The sequence below is a fragment of the Eufriesea mexicana genome, unplaced genomic scaffold, assembly GCF_001483705.2.
Source record: "Eufriesea mexicana isolate 0111107269 unplaced genomic scaffold, ASM148370v2 scaffold5379, whole genome shotgun sequence".
Classification (NCBI taxonomy): Eukaryota; Metazoa; Arthropoda; class Insecta; order Hymenoptera; family Apidae; genus Eufriesea; species Eufriesea mexicana.
Window position 1 is genome coordinate 339392 of NW_016913313.1, and position 21177 is coordinate 360568.

Consider the following 21177-nt stretch of genomic DNA (forward strand, 5'->3'; position numbering starts at 1 on the left):
GAAACTCCTTCTTGTCTATGCTTTTGTCAGAGTAGACTTCGCTAAGTTCTCGAGCTAACGAAACGTTTCTTATTTCGCAGCATGGCCGCGCCAAACTGATCAAAACTGTTCCACGGGTCAAGAAGTTAGAGAAAAGTTTGGCAGTGGGCGTGTGATTTATAGCGAAAAACGACTGGCGCGAAGACTGGCGGGTAATACGTTTCTCGCGAAAGGATTTAATCGCGGAATTACGTGAAAGTTCGTTCGACAAGTTCAACGTAATCCTACCAGGAATCGATCGCATCTGTTGAACTCGTAGAGTCTTCGAACCATTTTAATTGCTTTAATAAATTGTCCTGTTTGAATTGGGTATAAACCACGAACTTCGAGGAAGTCATTAAGCAGCGCTCTCTATCTGGTCATCGCACTTCTTCGTATCTCTCCCACGATGCAGAAAAATGGCAATTATTTCACGGATGGTCGGGTATGATAGGCTGATTCGTTTTCGGTTTAATCGAGCATGACTGTTGGTTACTGTCCGTTTGATTGATGGTTATACCAGCGTTTATACCATTCGCGAGATTTAATCCACTGCACTCTGCGAATTTTTTCATCCCATCCACTGACAATTTCGCAACGCATTTTTTCAATCGGAGACTGATCGAAATCGAAAGTTTTGTTTTGGGAAGAAACGAATTACGAATATTTCTGAATTTATTTATATAATAGTGTCGTTCGTTTTTCCATTTTTGTCCGAGAAAATAGATTAAAATAATAAATTAGAAATATAATAATAAATAATATAATAAATATATGTAGGATTGGAAATGACTATGGCCTTGAAAGTGTGTAAGTTAGAGTGTGTAAGCCAGTATGTAAGGAGTCTAAGTCAGTCTAACAATAAGAAAGATCAGAAGAGCTCCTGTTTCATAGGCGTCATTCTGTTTATAATCTTATCTTATTCTATTAAGATGCCAACAATACTATCTTGAGTCAGTCCTCCCAAAATCCTACATATAATGTAATAGATAATGTAATAAATATAATAATAAATTACAAATAATAAATTACAAATATTTCTAAATTTATTTATATAATATTCTCATTCATTTTCCCATCTTTATCAGAGGAAATAGACTAAAATAATAAATTGGAATTATCAGTATTTTCACAAAACGACCAGTACCACTAAATAAATATTAAATAAAAAATATTAATACTCATGTCAATATTAAAATAAGTAAATAAAGTACAAATACTAAAAATATAAAATACCTAATTTTATAAAATAATTGCAAAAGTAAGACAATTTTAGGAAAGAACGTCATTTATTGTTCAGATTTTCATTTTCCCATAAATCTCGACCAGGTTTTCATTTCTTTCATGTTCAAGCAATTATTTAAATAACCTCGTACCTTATGGATTCTGCAAATGAATTACGTTATTATTTTTATCCTCGTGTAGCTTTCGAATAGATGCGATTTATCCGCGCAGCTGTTTTACGTTCCGATTATATCGGGTTATTCAAAGAATGTCTGATTCCGTGACAAATGCGGACCGATCGTTTCTAAATTGGAAAGCAATGGGACAAAAAAAGCGCAGGAGTTCGTAAGAATATCAATTGGCTCGACGTCAGACCTTATCGTAATTAATTACCGAGTGGGCGATTCTTCGCGAGCGAGGAACGTCTATCCAATGGCCCTGTAATTTCCTCTAACGATCGCGAGGGAAAAGGCGAATTTATGAAAGATGTAAGAGAAGGAAAACATGTCTACTAGCTGTTCGTGACAGCGCGAGAGAAAAATAACCTCATGAAATATTCAGTGTTTTATTCGATCTCAGCGTATACGCCGCTGTAATTAAATTAGGAATAAATTAGGCATGTTTGATGGCTAGAAAAAATATTAAAGTATGATAAACGGCTGATTGCTAGCTGGTGCGATTAAATTTTAGGGAGATATTGGTTTCTGTAAATTTATTGAAATTATTTCTTTGAGGAATATATTGTATGTATCTTGATGTGGAGAGAAAATTTGAGAAATTTGCAAATATGATAAGACAAAATATTGTAGAAGTAGAAGGAGATTGTAAAATAAAATATAGGATAATAGTTGAAGATATATATGTATATAGAAAAAGAAATGAGGATATGGTTAGGGAATAGAGATTAGGAAATCTCAAATACAAAAATAATAATATATTTTATTGGGGTAATATACCTATTATTATCCAAAAATAATATATTACATACATAAATAGTTATATATAATAGTTATGTATGTAACTATTTTTATGTTATTTGTAATATATTAATGTTTCATTATTTATTTACTATTATGGTATATTATTGTTTTATTATATTTTATGATATATTATTCGATAATCTAATTCGTGATTGATTTTATAAATAACAAGATAAAATTCTAAATGACGTAATAAATATTTGACAAGAAAATGAATGTCTTTCTTCTAAAATCATTCAAATCTCGTTTTAAATTTCATGATCTTCGACAGAGTCCCAATATCTATCTGAAAATAAAAATAGTGGAAATGAAGTTTCCGACTTTTGAACCACTAATAAAATCTAATAACACAAAGTGCACCAATTTCTTCACTCTCTAACAAACAGTGCCCTATTTCAAATTCTTTTTTCACATTAAAAATTACACTCTGTGACATATTATGGTAACATACTCCACCCTTCCTCTAAAATTTTACCAAACCTCACCACACACACCTTGCCGGAATCTCAATGAAAATTCATATCTTTCGTATCACCTACAATATACGTCTCCCCAAAAGTGATACATTGGAAACATTGGAAAATTGTAATTATGGAAGAAAAATTTTCAGATGAAACTCGATGCGTAACTTATTATGCGAATCTGTTTCGCGAGTAAGCAGTTTAAGATGCACACCAACGTCGAAGTAGATTGGTTCTAGCTGTCGCGAATGGGCTCCTGGAATTACTTTGTAACGTGAAATTAAACGATCATATGTTAATGAATTCGTACGATTTTACGAGATATAGCTTCCCAGTCGACGTTCACGATTGTGGCACGTTTGCGTTGCGCACAGCTGTCGATAACTTAATTAAAATCACAGCTGTTGAGAATGGTTGTCGATACTCGCACGCATTAACCGCTTGCAATAACGTTGGCCAGCTCAACACTGGACACGAGTTACCGAAACATTTTTATTTCCTTCGAGAATTTAAATGACCATTAAATATTTCTGCGCTCCGATTCGTGGGGCTAATTCGAGTTCACGAGGTTCGAACGTGTGTTGCACCGTGTTGGATTGTTCGAGATTGATCGCCATCGATGGGTCGCCATTTTTCTATACCTCGAGGAATTTTATTTTTAGGGAGAATGAATAATTACGAATGGTTAAAAACATTACATGAAATCGCTTGATTATCGTCAAAGAATTACCAATTATTTTTTTCTTTAATTTTTCTAAAATTTGATTTAAGAAAAATTTTTTTTTCTTTTTCTTTCTTAGGATTGAATGATTTAGGGGGCTATTTGGGATCTTTTGGTTGTCATCAATGAGCTACCATTTCTTTCTATTTTTAAATATTTAGTACAATTAAGACGAATACTTATTATGCTTTCTCAATTTTCCTTAAATAATTTGCTGAATTTAATTTATTGTAAAATATCAGTAAAAATAAGTGTGCAAAAGATAATAAATTGTTTTTCATTTTTAAATTGCTTTATATTAACCTATTATATTTAATTTTACACTTCTACTTTAATTTTAAGTTTGGATGTAAGTAATTAAGTAACGAAAGTAAATTTGACCAGTAGAATTAGAATTATTACAATTATTACAAAACTATTGTTCCCTAAAATTGATAAAAATTAAAAGGAATTGAAAATTAATAAATTTCTCTAAAAATAATTGTCTACCTCTAAAAGCTCCGAATAAATAAGAACACATCGGTTTCTGTAATAATGTGTTGCACAGAAATCGTCAACGAACTGAAGATTTTCCAGAATAATGCTTTAATTTGGAAAGTAAAGAGAAGATCCTGCGAAATCGTAGACGGGTTTAATTTTGCAGCTTTAAACGAATACCTTAGCGTGACGAAAAATGTATGAGATCTTACCTTATCACCGCGTTGTATACCAGCTTTTGCTGCTGGTCCATCTGGCACGGTCCACATCACGTATGCAAAAGTACGTCCATCAGCCCCTGTTTTACCACCGACCACCCTTAGACCAAAGCCAGCGGCTGTAAAAGGAAGGTGAATGTTTAACGAAAATATCGATACAACCTGCGCACAGATCCGCCATTATTCTGGTATTAAATAAATTTGACTAAGCACTGCACGTTGCTTTTTTAATAATCGATATTAAATAAACAAAGGATAATTTTATAAAAATTTTTTTAAATTCCTATTTTATTTTAAAATAAAAATAAATTTTTTAAATGGAAATCTTGTAAAATGAAAATACAATGTACTATGATAAACTGGAAGATTGTTTTACTGAAACTTGGAATTATATATTTTCAACTTAACCAAATATTCAATTTTAGAGAATGTTTTAAAGAAGAAAAGATTTGTTTGAAGTAATGTGCATAGGATATTAAGTGATGATGTCATAAAACTAGAGGAATTTCATTTTTCAAATCATGAATCATGATGGGATATTTGCTCAACTTCGTTATGCATTCAGACTTGGAAAACGCATCGTAAATAATGCTAAAAGTCTGAATTTAGGAGCTGAGGAAGCTTATGTAAATATTAAGATGATTTCGCGATGATTTATACCATTCAGGATTAATGTGAAGTAGACGAATAATTTATTCATGGTCTATGAATAATAAAAATATGAATAAAATTACCGATGAGAGTAAGATCAATAATGTATTAATAGTTTAATGGTACTAATAATATTAATAAGATTGATTCTAATTTTATTTTTATTAATTTCATTCTCCAATCTCATTGAAGAATAATGCGAAAGAAAAATGGAAAAATTACCACCAACGATGATTCAAGAAAAATTATTAGAAATAATCCAGAACAAAGAGTGAATGAGATAATATTTCAGAAGGAAATTAAACCATTGCGCAATTATTCGCAACTCGGTGCAAACAGAAGTAAAGGAAATAGAAAAATGGATTCCATATGACTTAAACAAATGCAGAAAGCTAGACAAACACACGTAACCGCAGTTATTTCAACGAAATAAAACCAGCGAATGAAAATACGAGATTTTGTCATACGATTTCTCTAATTATATTTCAACGAACAAATTTTTGCAATATAACAAATTTTCTAATTTTACAAGATATCATTTTTCATAAATACGAAATGGTAAAATTATTTCATTATTCCAAACAGTGTATAGGATCATACTGAAATTAAAAATTGATAAATAACACGGAAAAAATTTATAATTCGCAATTTTAATCGATTAAAAAATTTTAAGTAAAGGAAAAAGACGTCTCGTGTACACTAATAATTAAGCTGATAATTAAACCAGGAATTCAGAAAGTGCTTGGTTAATAATCCCCCGCCTTTATCATAGTTTCTATCATCATCGTCTTAAGCATCCTTAGCAGGAAGACATTCTTGGTTGCAGAGGTTAAACAGTTAGACGGGATGCTTATTAATAAACAGGCATGTAATGCAACTACTGCATCAGCGTGCGCAAGATGTTATGCCTAAAGTTAGACACAATACCTTTGTCTTGTTCAGAGAACTTACAAAAGCCTGCAACATACTGTTAACATACCGTTCTCGCATATATGTTAGAAATTGTGTCTGCACTCGCTTGGAATTTGAATCCTGAGTTTATGTTACGGCGAAACAATGCAACGTGAGCTATTGATAAAAGTTTAACTCAACGTGAGCGTATATGTTTCGGCAATTGTGAGCTAACTCATTCACTGTTCCAACTATTAAAGCTGCTGAAAAACGTGAATATATAGCGAATGGCCGCTAAACTGATCTCGATTATATTTGTTCCATATTATGGTACCTTATTTAATAATTATATTAATCTTAAAAAATGAAAATCACGATTTAGAAAGAAATTCGACGTTCAAATCTAGAGATATATTTAAAACAGCTATATCGAATTCCTCAAGCTATTCCTATCACTTTTGTGGCTATCATTTTACCAATTACGTATTAGTTAAACAGTATACTATACATAAGAAAATAGTATACTACATTCAAAAAGATTGTCTAATAATAATAATAATAATAAATATAACAAATTTTATAGTAGTAATTCTTTCAGGGGAAGAATAAAATGTACTGTGTGAAATTGTAAAGAAGTCTCACAGGATGATATAAAGGTATCGAGGCTAACTCCATTTTTGATACTCCTTAAAATCCTCATTTTTAAGTTCCTTAGTGACAAATGCAGGCATAATAGTGGAATAAGTTATATCAGTAATTTTATTATTTTATATTAATTAGTATCATTGATCCTATGTCTACGTTTTTGCTTTGTAACCCTTTTCATGGCACCACCATATTTATACTTGGTCTCGATGTTTATTGTCTTCATCATGTCGTGCTATATAATTCAATTTGCAATATTAATTTTATTTAGTAATATTGAAAATTCGCATTTGTGAGCTGTATTCGTTTCAGAAGACTTTATTCCAATCCCTCACAATAGTTAAGATAATAATTTGTTTAAATACGTAAGACATTAATAATATAATGTTGTATCTGCGTCATCAGAGACAAAAGACCAATTTCCTGTAATAAATCATGATGGAAAAATTGAAAGGAAAACATAGTCCTTTCATACGTTATTTTGAAATATTCATCGTCCATTTAACGTCAATTACAGTCATGAAAATTGCGGACTGCTGGAAATATTTTGTGCATATACAATATCTCGATTCTCGTCCCTCCCATGTAGTCAGTAAAAAAGTCATTAGCCAGCCAGTTAAAAGCCAATTTTTTGTTTAATAATAGAGCATGTAATTGATGAATTACACGAAGGAAAGTTTGACGGGAGAAGAAACAAACCGAGAGTTTCGTGACACTTAGATGTTCATTATCGAGGTAAAAATTTTATCGTATTTCACGGTCGCGGAATAATAAATAATATCGAGAAAAGTTAGGACAGCACGCAGAAAGGGTGACCTTTATGTTTGTAAATTGGTATTCATCGCAGCAGCTGGCAAAGCTCGCCGAGGGAGTTCAAAATTTCAGCGTATCCGAAGCGCGTGATCTTTTATGCGAAATTGTGAATTAAACGAGCTTCCAGGACTATAACGCGCAGCCTGCACGTCTGGCCAATCGATAACGCCGAATGTCAAGATAAGTTTATTATATGACACCTGTAAACGACTCGTTGAAGGACCACTTCCGGTTACTATGACGTGTTAGAAGATTGACGCGCGGTACTGTTATACGTATACAGTATGTTTCACGGTAAGTGGAACAACTTGTAACTATTGGAGGTTATTTTACGCGAAAAAATAAGTCAAAAAAGAGGAATACAATTTTTTCATTCGTAGCTTGGTTTTCGAGAAAATCTAATTTGAACATTTGTCGAGTGTCGCGCACTCGCCTAACTTCTCGCCCAGCCCGCGTAGCGTGACTATTGACGGAGTGCATATGACTGCTATTTCGAACTCGCTTTCCTCGAAAACGAAGCGTTAAACGAAAAAGTTTCACTCTTTTTTTTCGACTTATTTTTGCACGTAGAATAACCTCGTGGCAAGTTAAATTGGATTTCAACGTATTGCAACTAGTTTCTAGATTATTGTATACGATATTTAGTATCTGGGCTTCTTGTTAGTAATAAGTTTCAGAATTTATTTTTTAATAAACATAGTAGATGTTTAGTTAGTATAGAACTGAAACATTATTGGCAGTAATACCTATTACTTATAGATGTAGTAATACCTAAGTAATACTTATTATTTATTATTAGCAAATTTTTAAACTCGATGCATTGTTACATATGTTTGTAATATTATAACTGAATAGTTCTTATATTTAAGGCACTATAAAAAATCTAACTTAGAGGATTTAAAATTGAACCAACAGAGGACAGTAAAGATTCATTCAAGATTGAATTAATACTCCTTTAATTTTGTACACAGAAAGTATATTTCATGCCATTATAAAAAAAAGAAATAGTTTACGAAATAAAAAGGAAACTAATAACAGAACTAGTTAGAAACCAGTCAACAAAATGTCAATCAGCGACTTCGCTCAAAATCAAGCTTTCTCTGAAAAATTCCTATGAAAAACCACTATCCATCACTAAAATCGAAGTAAACAACGACCAACAGCTAGCTCCATCCATCATAGACTAATTACCCCCAATCTCCACCCAGAGACGGGCACGCAGGCCTGTTTTATCCCCCGAAACGTTGATTTTACCTCCAGTTAAGGAGATTACAGTCGCAGACGAGAGAAAGTAAACGACAAACAATGAATATTCCTCTTGACGGGTGTCCGCGTAACGAAGTAAGCGCGCGATTAACGCCGAACTAATTTAATACCGCGAGGACTAATGAACTCTGTAATACATGCGTGTAACCTAATGCAGCAACAGGTTCCAGAGGATTTTGGTGCGTTGGCAATCGCAGGATTAACGAGTCCGGATCCTATTCGAACGAAAAGGCCACGCTAATCAGTGTCGTTAATCTCTCAGCGTCTCGCGGAAATTTCACTTCGATCTCTTCCTTGCTTCATCATCCGTGTCAACCATCTCAACGTGCACCCTACAGCTCCATCAGCGAAGACTATGTAGTTACACGGAACAATGTCACGATTCACGTCGATGAAGACCAAAAAGATCGGTGGAAAACGAGGTAATGGGCTGAAAGATCGAGGGTTCGTTTGCCAGTGTCGCTTAGCTAGGACCGAGCAAGAGTTTTGACGGGCGCCGACACGGGAACGCCAATCAAGAGCCGTCATTCAGGCTTAATTAACAGGCTGGGAACAGCTGGCCTACGATAAGGTCTGGAGCCGCAGGCTTGTTCTGGTAATGACGTTGCAGTGCAATTATCTGATCGGTTGGCCGTTTCTCCGCGAGATTTTCGATAAATACTCCAGCCAACCGGAGTCCATCTTGTTAACGTTCGTCCATGGAGGCTGGCGGTGGTCCTCGAAAATTTGCCTCGTAGATTCGCGGCAAATCGAGTTTCCGTCGCCCTTTCTCCGTAGCTATCGCATTAATTCGGACTGAACAGGGAGCCAGCTCGTTCGCGAACGTGCACGGATAACAGAGGTGGGATCTCGTTGGGATAATAGCGTGAAGTGGAGAAAAGGCGATCCGCTTTCGTATTATGGAAGAGCTCGCTGAACGTTTATGAATCTTTACGAGATGGATCTTAAATGCGTGGAACGTGCAGGATTTAATTCGTGATAATTGAGCTTGGGTTATAAATATTCGATGAGGAGAAGGAGACTGCTGAGCGAGTTGGGTCTGTGGTAATGGTTAACATAGATTTTGAATATATATTGTGGAGATGGATTGGTGGTGGTATAAATATTTATTTAATGACAAATTAACAGAGGTAGAGTATGTGAGTATGATGATGAAGATGCGAATTGTTACAACTTATCACAACGCACAACTCTCCTATTGCGACTCACTTCGACAACTCTTCTCAAGTAACTCAGAGAACAGCAACTCTAATCGACAACTCTCTTCTTCTCTTAGCAACTCTCTAATCGACAACAACTAAAACTGTTCGACTCCAAACTGTCTACAAAGAACTGGCCCCCGACTACTCTTAACCTTCTTTATATATTTTACCAAGATGCACACGTTTTCTAATCCCTCCCCCATCAAATATTGTCGTACTAAGGGCCTAACGCATCGCCTGGAGTTTTTCTGACCGATCTGGCCTTCGAACCGACGGTGTACATGGAGTGAAAAACCTGCTATACTACAATATGTGTTGATAATAAAGGGGTGATGTCTGTAAGAAAGGAATGAATGGGACAAGTATGCATGGGATGCCAGTATCTGATGGATTCGGTAGATATTGTGATAAATGAATATGCATGTAATAATTGAGATGTTGTGTGAATTTTGTATATTTTGTATAATACAGTTGACATAATACTGTAAATTGAAATAATGCTGTTTTAAGTTTATAAAAGTGGTATTTCTGCGCACCATGTGTCAGTGGATACGCTTTCAGGTTTTATAACCCAAGTTAGGACCATGGAGTCTAGCCAGAGGTAAAAAAGATTTGTAGACAGTTCAAGTAGCGTGGCAACAAGCTCTAAGTACCATGACACCGATAAGTGCAGTTACTTGATCCTCTAATTTATGACGTTGCTGCATTATGGCTGCTATTAAGCTTTCTTTGCTCAATTTTCGTTGCATCTTTCTATGATTATTTTTGTAATAACGTTTTTGAAATTCCTATTTCTCATGAGACAAAATTTCTACTTTTTGAATTCTCTGTGAATTTCAATTTTTCTATGTGGACTTCATTGAAAAAGATTGACGTGATAATTTGAATGACAATTCCTCAGGAGTAATTACTGTATAGCCAGCTTTTGTCTGCGATATTAATCCATCAGTAGTAGAGATTAAATAACCTCAAAATAGATATTAATTAATGGTCTTCAAAAAGGTTGATCTCATTATTTAATGATTACTAGTTTCTCTCGTATTAAGCCTGGTTTATATAATAATTCGTTCTGGAACATTTATCAGAGGCAGTTATAAATTTTATAAATTTTGTTCTGTGTTTCTAAATTATCTCTGCAATTCGCTACGCGTGATATTTATTGTACTGTTCTGCACGTATTTATGCAATCAAACTTTCTTTATTTTGCTTCATATTAGCTATTAATAATTCTCCAACATGATGATAAGTAAATATGTGTATAATTTTTAATTTACAATAACACGTAGCTCATTATATAATATTAAACAGAGCATTAATTAGTATAAAATTATACAATGTTCTTTTTCTAAAGAAATCAGTCATATAAATCACATAAATGCATATTTTCGATTACATCAATCTTATTTGTTGCTTATGATTTATAGTATTTGTTTTATTCAATTTTGTTTTACTTTAATCTCCTCGTTCAAGCCACTAATTAATATTAAATTATAAGAATAAAAAAGAAGGAATGTAAATTAAAATTACACACATAATTGATATACTTCCATGCATGAAATTGAATTCTATATTCTACACGAAAATCGTTTTTAACATCCAATGGTAATCAAATTTTAGATTATTACGTAAGTATTATATTTATGGACTCGACAAGTTTAAAACGGTTTGAAAAATAATAAATTTATGATTCCTTTGTCCCTTTGTTCCGCCATTTTTATTAACATCCCTTTAAAAAATACCAGGAAAGTCACTTGATCTAAAGTTATTACAGAAATCCGCAAATATAGTTCTACCCACGTAGAGCGTGTTTGAAACTATGGTCTAAAGCAGGTCAATTTATCATCGCTACAGCTTTCGTTTTCCACCTACGCCCACGCTTTGCTGTGTTCTATATACCTTAAAGTTTGCGTAAGTTTAAAATATTCATAAGGTTTGTCCCTCCAGTCAAATTATAATCATGTCTATCGTTCTGAAGATTTTTCAGATGTATGGATGAGAAGGAATACTATCATTGCGCCTTCTATCAGGTAATTTTCTCTTCACGAGTCAATAATTTCTTAAGATAAATTTAATTTGTGGCTTACATGTGTAGAATGTGTGGAGGATGAATTATTTAATAAAGAAAATACAATTTCTTTCATTTTTTAATAATGGTAATACAGAAAAGACTGCCAAAATGAATAAATATTGGCAGAGACATATTTTCTGAAAATTATACTTTTGTATACCATTTTTATGTGCATTACTATCTTTAACATATTTTTATTGAGAGGTTTTTATTCAAAATATTAATAATTCCATTGGAGATACTTCATTTTTCTTACTTAATTGCTTAATATTAGCAGAAAATTTTTCTAACACCGTATCATGATATTTATAATTAAAAAGAAATTTCCATTATTGTAAGGACATATAATGAATCGTTTTTAAACCGATAAGCGACGAAAATATTCTACATTTTATATTTAAAATGGCTTTAGCTACGATAGCAAATAAAATCACGAGAATTAATTTTAAAACTAACTTTAGAAATTGCTACATCGTCTTGTATTATGTAGACAATCAATTTAAAATGCTTTTAAGAGAATATGGTCCCATTACTCGTTTAGTATAATGCACTTGATTCCTTTCCTGCTGTTTTTCTAGAGAACAAAGGGCATTCGACCCTTTTTGTTTAAATGCATGAGTCTGAAAGGGCAGGTTAAATTACATTGTGCAACGATGAATTTTAGTCAACTCGAAAATGAAAAAATACAAGAAAGTTCCTAAACATTTTTAATTATAATTTGTAGCTGTGTTTCATTTACATTTTTCCTCTCATACACTGTGGATTAAGAAATTACACAATTATACTCCCTACAGATAGAAAAATTTAATAAATTTAATAAATTTATGATTTTTGTTCATTTTAGACTCTCATAATTTTCTTAATTTCCAAGTTTCTAAACTTCCAAATTTTTAATATTGTTAACAAATTTCTAAACTACCAAATTTTCGTTCTATTCTTTTCTTTTTCTTTTTATTTTTCTACCTGTCAAGCTTCAAAATTTTTAATTATGAGCTTCTCAAAGTTCCAATTTTTTAAATTTCTAATTTTCAAAATAAAAATTTTCGCACAACTTTCTCATTCACCGCGCTCGATCAATAACTTTGCAACAACCGCAACAAACGAGTGCCAGGGTCGAAAGGAAAAAAGGGACAATGAATCAAATTACTCGATGCTCGAATAAATCATTCGCGTACAATGGCAAAATTTTGTTGACCTGTTAGGTACTTCGTTTGACAGACAATAACGAAGAAAGTTGATTCGCGAAGGATCGTATTCCAGTGCTAAACAGCACAAGGCACGAATAAAAACTGCGGATGAAAAGAAATCGTTGTTGAATAGATTCCTTGAAATGAGCGAGAAGTTCGCGAGAAGTGAGAAAATTGAATTTCAAAGCAACAACAGCCTGATTCGAAAGAAATTATGATCTCATTCGGCACGAACATTCCGAATAACGTCAAAGCCTACTTATTTACGCAATCACTTAGAGAAAATTGAAACGAGAGAAAAAGAAGTGGACACGGGTGAAAGGCACGGGGTAAGAAAAGAAAGGCGTTTAGAATCGCGTTGCAGCAAGGTTCAGTGCAATCGACTTTCTCTCTCGAGAGATTTTCGATGGGACGATAACTCAATTCGAGGGCAAGGTAAGATTAATTTCAGGTGTGATAAAATCGGCAATCTAATCTGCGAGGCGGAACCAGTTTGCAACGTTTTCAATTTTTAAGTCACGCTGGATTAAAAATCTTTATCGTTCTCGCTTTTGGTCACGGTTGGCACAAATTGCTATATTTAACCTTTATATTTTTGGTTACCTGCGTATTTACCAATTATTTATCATCCGTGATAAATAACAATACAGTGTATCAATTGTGGTAATAATTAATCACCTTCGTGCTAATAAAAGAGTATTTCTATTAAAAATATTTATATATTTCTCGTGAGATTTAAAAATTTTAGGATAATCCATACGAAGAATATTTCTCAGAAATTTAGGATTTCCATGAATTTACTTTGAACCAAATACTATTATTACATTTAAAATAATAGCAAGAGTGCCTCAAATTCACGATATATTTACTCGTGATTTACGGAAAGTAGATAAAAGCTACTCGATAAACGAGAAATATCAATAGTATCAAAATTCGAGTAATTTGTAATATCCATAACAGTTCACGAGCTCGAATAAAATTTCGTTACAATGGAACCACGCGAAGTGCCGATTCCATTGAGGCAAATTCTAATAGCTTTGGTCACGATCGATCATTTTAACACGTACGACACGCGCGATATTCTCGTTCGAATTACTCGTACGATTCATTGGCTCGTGTTATCAATCCAGGCTCACCGCGAATAGGCAGAAGATAATTTTAATTTATCTATGGGCTATTATGCTACTCGTTCATCATGCCAGACCTGATTTTCTCGGTCACGATACGCCAACCTAACCTATTCACGGGTTTAAAGCGGCGAGAAGTACGCAGCTCCATCTGGAAGCCCAACAAGTAATTAAACGTCAGGCGCACACCTGCTAGAGCCATGTCCCACTGTTTTCATTGCTCTCTTTTTTTATCAACTTTTTATGACCCGGTTTTATCCGGTTTATTCGGCTGATTGGCCACGTTTCTATGCCTTCGAATATTTGCACGATCGTCAGACGTTTGACACGGTTCGAATATCTGTCGAATATTTCAGAAATAGGAATGAGAAATAGAGAAACGTCGTGTACATTCTGGAAACCGATCGACAGTCAATTTCGCGATGCATATGATCATGCTGACTCAATTGTAGATCATAAATTAGAATACAGGAAATTTGAAAAAAAAAATTTCTTTCGATTATACATAAATGTTGAGCTATGCATAATTAGTTTTTCGAAGGGAATTAATTAGGGACTTAATTAATAAGGAAATTAAAACGAGTCTTACAAAGAATTGGTATTTCGTTGAACATTCGATTGTAAAAGATAGAAACAGAGGGGAAAAATATTGGATAAAATATAGAACACAGGGACAGCAGGATTTTCGCGTATTTTGGCTTCCAGCTTTTAAAATGAGAAAGTTTTCAACTCTTTCTCCAAAATAGGAAAAAAGTTGAATACGAAATATACGCTCCCTCCTCGCGCATTTGTATGACTTACCCTGTATTTCAGTTACAGAAATGTTTGTAATTTTTCTGCATAAAAAGTATTAAAAGTTGCGCGGAGTCTTCTTTGAATAAAAATTATTACTCCTTTGTCAACCGAGAACTGCACTTATTTTGTTAATAATTCTTGTGATACCTACATTTCTAGAAATATTTTGACTATTCTAAAAGAAGATAGTTTGTATTCAAATTTTATAATAATATAAGAATTCCAAATAATTTTTATGTTCATATAGGAATTCTAAATGACTTTTATATGGGTACAGAAATTTTAAATAAGTTTTAGATTGATATATTTAATTTGTTGTACCACGTTATATTTAATATACTTTCCTCGAATGAATCACAATATTTAATTTCTCGCTATAATATGAAAATCAATAAAATATTTAAAAATTATGATGTTTCTAACTCTGTTAATATCATAAAATTAAATTAAAACTAAAGATACGAAATTGAAAAATAACTTTAGTTTGAGATTAATAATTGTTAACTTACTTCTGTGTCCTTTGTCTAAAGCCGGATCCCTCCTTAATTTTATCCTTCTCTTCGCGTTCACCCATGGAGCTGCAATAAATAATGCATCAAGATATAAATATTTCCATATTCTTTAACATTAGTTTAAATAAAAATAAATATCGTTTCTTAAATTATACAATAATAAAACTGATATATTTACCGATTAACAATTGGATACAAATTAAATTGGAAAGTTTGCAAAAACATGTAATCTACTGCAAATAATACTAAAATTTTGGACGGACTCACAACTGTTCAATGTTACCATCATCTCATGAATTATTCACCTGCACAAAAATCGTCACTGCATAAATGCAGATAGTGTAACGCAAATAAATATTTTTTAAAAATGAATTTCGTAATTTCACCGGTATTATAAATTTCAATTTTAAAATAATGAAACATATAATTTTAACATTGATCAAGAAAAATTCATGCATGTGTACCAGAGTCTAATCAGTATTCCCAACATATCTCACCTTTATTTCGTACATAAAGTCCAATCTTCGTTAATCCAAAATAAAAATTGTCACAAATTTCAACAAACTTTCCATTTAATATTTGTCTTTTTCGTATTTTTCGTTTCCTCTTTTAATGTAACTTGAACAATTTAAAAACCTTAATTTTTTCGAAGACAACTATTTTCAATATTGAAACGAACGATCAGAGAGAATATAGAAAAAGGCTTTGCTTTTGCTACTAGCAGACGAATGGTAACAAAAGGGAAATCTTTGATGGCTGGAAGAAGATTACGCCAGCTTTCTTTTTTATAATGCAGACGCGTGACTTCGGCTCGATGTAGCGTAAAAGCGATTTCGTTTATACCCCCAATTCTAGCCCAGATCGGTGCTCGTTCTTGCAGAAAGTGACTCGGTGTCTCCTAGTCTCTTTACAAGTGGCTGGATGCTTTTCAGAAAACCGCGAATCGAATTGAAAAATTCATCCACAAAAGAAATCTCAGTCGTTGTACGAAAAAGCTGACAGATCAAATTTTAGAACGTGGTAGAAGAACATTTTATTCAATTAATTTATTTAAAAAGTATAATCTCTTTATTTGAGTATAGTAAAGTACCATAATTGAGTTGTTGAAAGTAAAAACGGTTTAAAAGCATTTAGGATGTTTCTTCCCTTAGACTTATGGTGAGTAAAGTTTAGTGATACAACGAAAGACTATCTCAGATGTTTGTTAAGCAAATTACTAATTTCATTAACGAGATCTGGTGAAATGGAATTAGAAAAATAAAAAAGGTCTGAGAAATAGGCTGTGTCTAAACATTCTGATTGGGATGTTAAAAGTTATCAAGACTCATTAGGATTGCTAATTAACACGCTAATGCCAATAATTATAAAAATGGTCTAAACCAAACATTTTAGGAAAAAGGAAAACAATGGATTTTTCATTTATGTTGTATTACTATTTTTATTTTATATAAACATATTTTTTAATTATGAAAAATTATTTTTACAGGAATATAAGAAGTAGAACAATTATACTGAGCTTATGTTTGTATTGTAAATAATTTTTTAATTTATATAAATTCAAAAATTAATATTGCAAGACAAAACATACTATTAATATGATTCAAATCACTTCTGACTTTATATAGGAAGAGAAAATAAAAGAAAACGTTGTTCTATATTCTAAAGAAGGTTCATTTTAAATGTCTGCATTATTGGTATCCTAATTGCGAACAATTTTTATATTTTATTTTTAAAGAAATTCAGCTCTTCGATATTTCGGAATGGATTTATAGTATTTTGTGACCCATCGTGTATTTAAGTTATATTTTTCTCGAAAGAAGCTACAAAATTTCTTTAAAGAAAGAAATAAAAATGACTTATCGAATGGTGTCGATATATCTAAGTCAGAGATATTTCTGTTTTCGGCCGAAATTGAAGATTTCCTCGGGAACTATCTCAAGGAAGCTTCTCGTATCCTTTTTATGACAACCTTCGCAGGAATCTACTTGTAAACTGATAAAATTTCATATCCCGCTAGATCCGTTAGAAATTGCATCGAAGAATCCGATTTATCTTTTGAGATAATCTATATCCTTCCTGCCTTTCTGCCCACTCTTTTTTCATTTGGACGAATATGACTAGGTATATAGGTATTTCCGAAAACTATTTGAAGGCGAAGCTACGTTTAAAGGTGCATCGAAGTTGGAAGAAATCCTTCATACTCGTAATATTTTCTACCGTGTACTTAAAGTAAAGAATGGTGGATATTGCTTAATAAATCTTTATTGTGGTACGTAGAGTATATCTTCTCATTTCCAATTTTTTATTTTTGTCCTGGTGCATTTGCATGGGGATATTATCAAAGGAAGGTACGAACTTTTACAGTCATGTAATGTATGAAAGTAGAAAAAACAAACCAGAGAGATTAGGCATAGGTCAGTTGTAATCGAGTTGTAATAATGAAAATAGGTGTGAGCATGTGATTGTGATAAATTAATTATATTTAAACTTAATGTTTATGTTTGATAATCTTTATCTATCTAATTAAGTAAAAAATTGTTCTTATTGTTATTAAATTTCATCCACCACTAACCCACTAACAGAAGTTACGTGAAAATATGGTGGGAAATGATGCGAAACAGCTATTACGCGTCGTCGTTAATTTCTTGTCCCAATTTCCACCGATCGTTACCATTTAATGTCCTTACGGTCCCCCACGCTTCATTAGCGTAATATATTTACACAGGGCTTTTTTCACTTCCTTCGTTACCTTCCCGTTTCCATTTTTTCGTGTGCAAGGAAAAGATACCACGTTTTGATATTATTCACTGTTAAACAGTCTTTTTTGTTTTTTGCTAATGTCATCTCGAAACCTCGCAAAGCCGTTTTCTATTATAACGAATGAGCACAACGGGCCATTCCGCCTTTTACGTCGCATTAACGGACAAGGACATTTTTACAAGGGTTTACTTCTGGGAAAGCCGGGATCCACATTGTCCACCAAATTAAATTCCCGATTTCTAATTAAAGGGATTTAATTACCAGCATGGAAGAGGGTCTCCATTTTCAAGACGCACCCACGTCTGGACCTGTGCAGACTGACCCCCTATTCTCCGCTTTTAGAATATAAAGATCACGACGACCACGCGAAACAGAATTAGACTCGCGACCGGATTCTCCTCCTATTTCTCTGTTTACCATTTCATCAATCGAATCTCGGTAAAAATTCGAACACCACGAACTCGCTCCTCCAAAATAATCATTCTCCGTCTCCGCGTTAATTCGCGCGAGAAAGAATCGCATTGTACTGCTGGAAATTTAACCTAAATAAAAATTTCAATTTCGAAAAATAAGGGGAAAGAGAGAAAGAGGTAGCAGCGAAGTAACAGTCGGGACAAAGACGGAAATTACATTGCGAAAAAGGGAAAAAAAAAGGAAAGAGGGTCGGAGGTTTCGCGAATAATCAACGCTGTTATTAAATCTAACGCGAAAAGTTCTGAATTTCAAAAGGTCTTGATACAAAATAGCACGTCTGAAAGCGGATACACAGAAGAGGAAACTTCATTATCGCGTTATCCGCAGGTCTAATTACATCGTTGAATCGCGCTCCGCGAAGAAACTCCGACCGACCCAGATTGCGAATTTGAATATTCGATTTCATCCCGCCTTTTGGATGGTGTTCCACCCGTGTGCTTAACGATCTCCGATAACATCAATATTTGTGGAAAATTACAGCGCTGATCTTAGCTGCGTCAATCGTCTACGTGGCTAGACTCTTGGAAAGATCCTCCAAGCGACGAGGTACCCGGCCAAATTATCGTTAACCTGATAACGCGCCCGAGGTGTGAAGGGTGCAATGAAAGTCCCGTGACACGGCTTCCGTGATGTCGAATAATGGCTAAAGGGCTTTAATGAAAGATTCAGCTGGGAACGAGATACTCACTCATGTCGTTGTCGGCATGATGGATAACGATCTTGATACTTTCTCCGTCCACCAGACTCCCTTGTCGAGCCAGCTCACGATCCTCGGCAGACACTCTGTTCACACCTGATGGAGCCACTTTGGGTGATCCTGACGAACCTGAAGAGGCCAACCCCTTCATCGCGTTTATGTCCGGTCTGAAATCAAAGTGTCACGCGTTGATTTTTGCAGTGGATCCTGCGATGAGTTACTAGATAAGGAACGTGTGGAATATTTCATTTAATTACGCGGGGTATAATGGGTCCAGAATGAATTTTCAAACTTGATTATCTTAAAAACTGTGCATAAAATGAAGAAAAATTATTCCTGTAGAAAGGAAATAGAAAAATTAGACGAAAGATGTGAACGATAGATGTATGGGGGGGGGGGGCGCCGCCATGGTCCGTTGATGTCAGCTCGCCGCAGATATTCCTCGATGGTGTAGGTGTAGCTAGAAGGGACGGTAGGAAAAGGATGGGATACGTTTCGTCCCGGGCCTGATAGAGGACTCATCAGAAAGGCTACCCTAGCAGGCCCTGTCTTAGACTATTGGAATATTGGAATATAATTGGATACTATTGGAAGGGCGGGAAGTTATATATATAGGATTTGGAGGTTTTCTGAGGACTTGCAAGAAAGTTCTCGAAAATCGGAATCCATCTAGTGGCGAGGGTGAGAATGATGATCGCTACAGAGGTGTGGGCAACTTTCACCGCTGCCCATTGTCTTCCGACGGGAGAAAGCCCTTCGTTGGAGTTCTAGGAAGGCATCGCCGAAGCCCAAAGACAACAGCCACAGATAGGGATGCTGAGACGCCAAGTTGGGGTGTCTGGATCGGAACTCAATCGAAGAGACTACGAACACGTGAAGACGAGGCGACGGAGAGGGGACACACCCCATAAAGCTGCGAAGGATGCGTTTCTGGTACACTAGCCGACCAGCGTACTAAAGGAATAAAACAGTTACCAAGGAACAAAGTGACTAGTTATTAAAATTAGAGTCGAGTGAAAATTTAGGGACGCGACCAGAGTGGTTGAAGTACCTGGCCCATCGAGGTTACGTAGGAAAGGGGAATGATTAGGAAGGAAAGCCTGGGTATGAAAAAGGACAGAATGAATGGTTTAAATAAGGGTGCAAGGGCGCGGGCGAGTCAGTCTTTAAGAGTTTTTAAGCCAGTCTTTTTGCAGTCTTGAAGAGTGTGCCAGTGTGTCAATCGGAGAGTATGTAAGAAGTCCAAGTCAGCCTAAGAAAGATCAGAAGAGCGTACCCATTGCGAATCTCACTTGTGCCATAGCCGTCAACAATAATGTTTTAAGTTAATCCAAAATCCGATCCTACATATATATTTTAGAATAAAATAACATCTCTTATTCTTTATATTTGCCAATCAAACAGTAACCCTATATATATTTTTCCCCATTTTGAATTTCTAATTTATCTTCACGTAAGAAATAACCTCTCAAGTTACACCATTATTTCTGCAGCAGCCTGTATAATTTCGAAATTTTATGTCGAACGAAATGTTCCACTGTTGGAAGTATACCAACGGGAATAAATAATTCCATCGTTAAAAATATGCGACCGAGAAACGACTTATTCGACATTACAACTGCACTAGACGAAATTCGCATATTCCAAACGTCAGCTCGGGTTCAGTATCGCGCTGCAACTATTCACAAGTAATTCATAATGTTTTGCCGTGCTGTAGCTCTGTTTTAATTCGCGAATTGCGTCATTATTGGTAGAATCGAAACGTAATGCAACGCGTTGCTAAATTCTGTTTCCGGCTTGACTATTTCGTTTCGCCTCGGTTTCAATAATTAATCGCTTGTAGTATAAATCGATTAATTTGGGTAAATTGAAACAATTCGAAATTAAGAGAACAATTGTGATTCGGGATGAAGTGCATTGGCTTCGATCTCTTTCGGCTAAATTTAATTGCATTTGTCAATCGGAAGATCTATTAGTTTAATCTCCTTAT

General features: G+C 34.2%; 1 protein-coding gene across 1 annotated transcript in view; it reads right to left on the reverse strand.

Moving 5' to 3' along the window:
* Positions 1-21177, reverse strand: part of Fife (regulating synaptic membrane exocytosis protein fife) — a 150494-nt gene that overhangs the window by 35136 nt on the left and 94181 nt on the right. Inside the window, exons 9-11 of the mRNA XM_017906390.1 lie at positions 19179-19354; positions 15254-15322; positions 4094-4218 (exon numbers count right to left, since the gene is read on the reverse strand). Of these exons, the coding sequence (XP_017761879.1) occupies positions 4094-4218; positions 15254-15322; positions 19179-19354 (370 nt within the window). The remainder of the gene's footprint in view (positions 1-4093; positions 4219-15253; positions 15323-19178; positions 19355-21177) is intronic.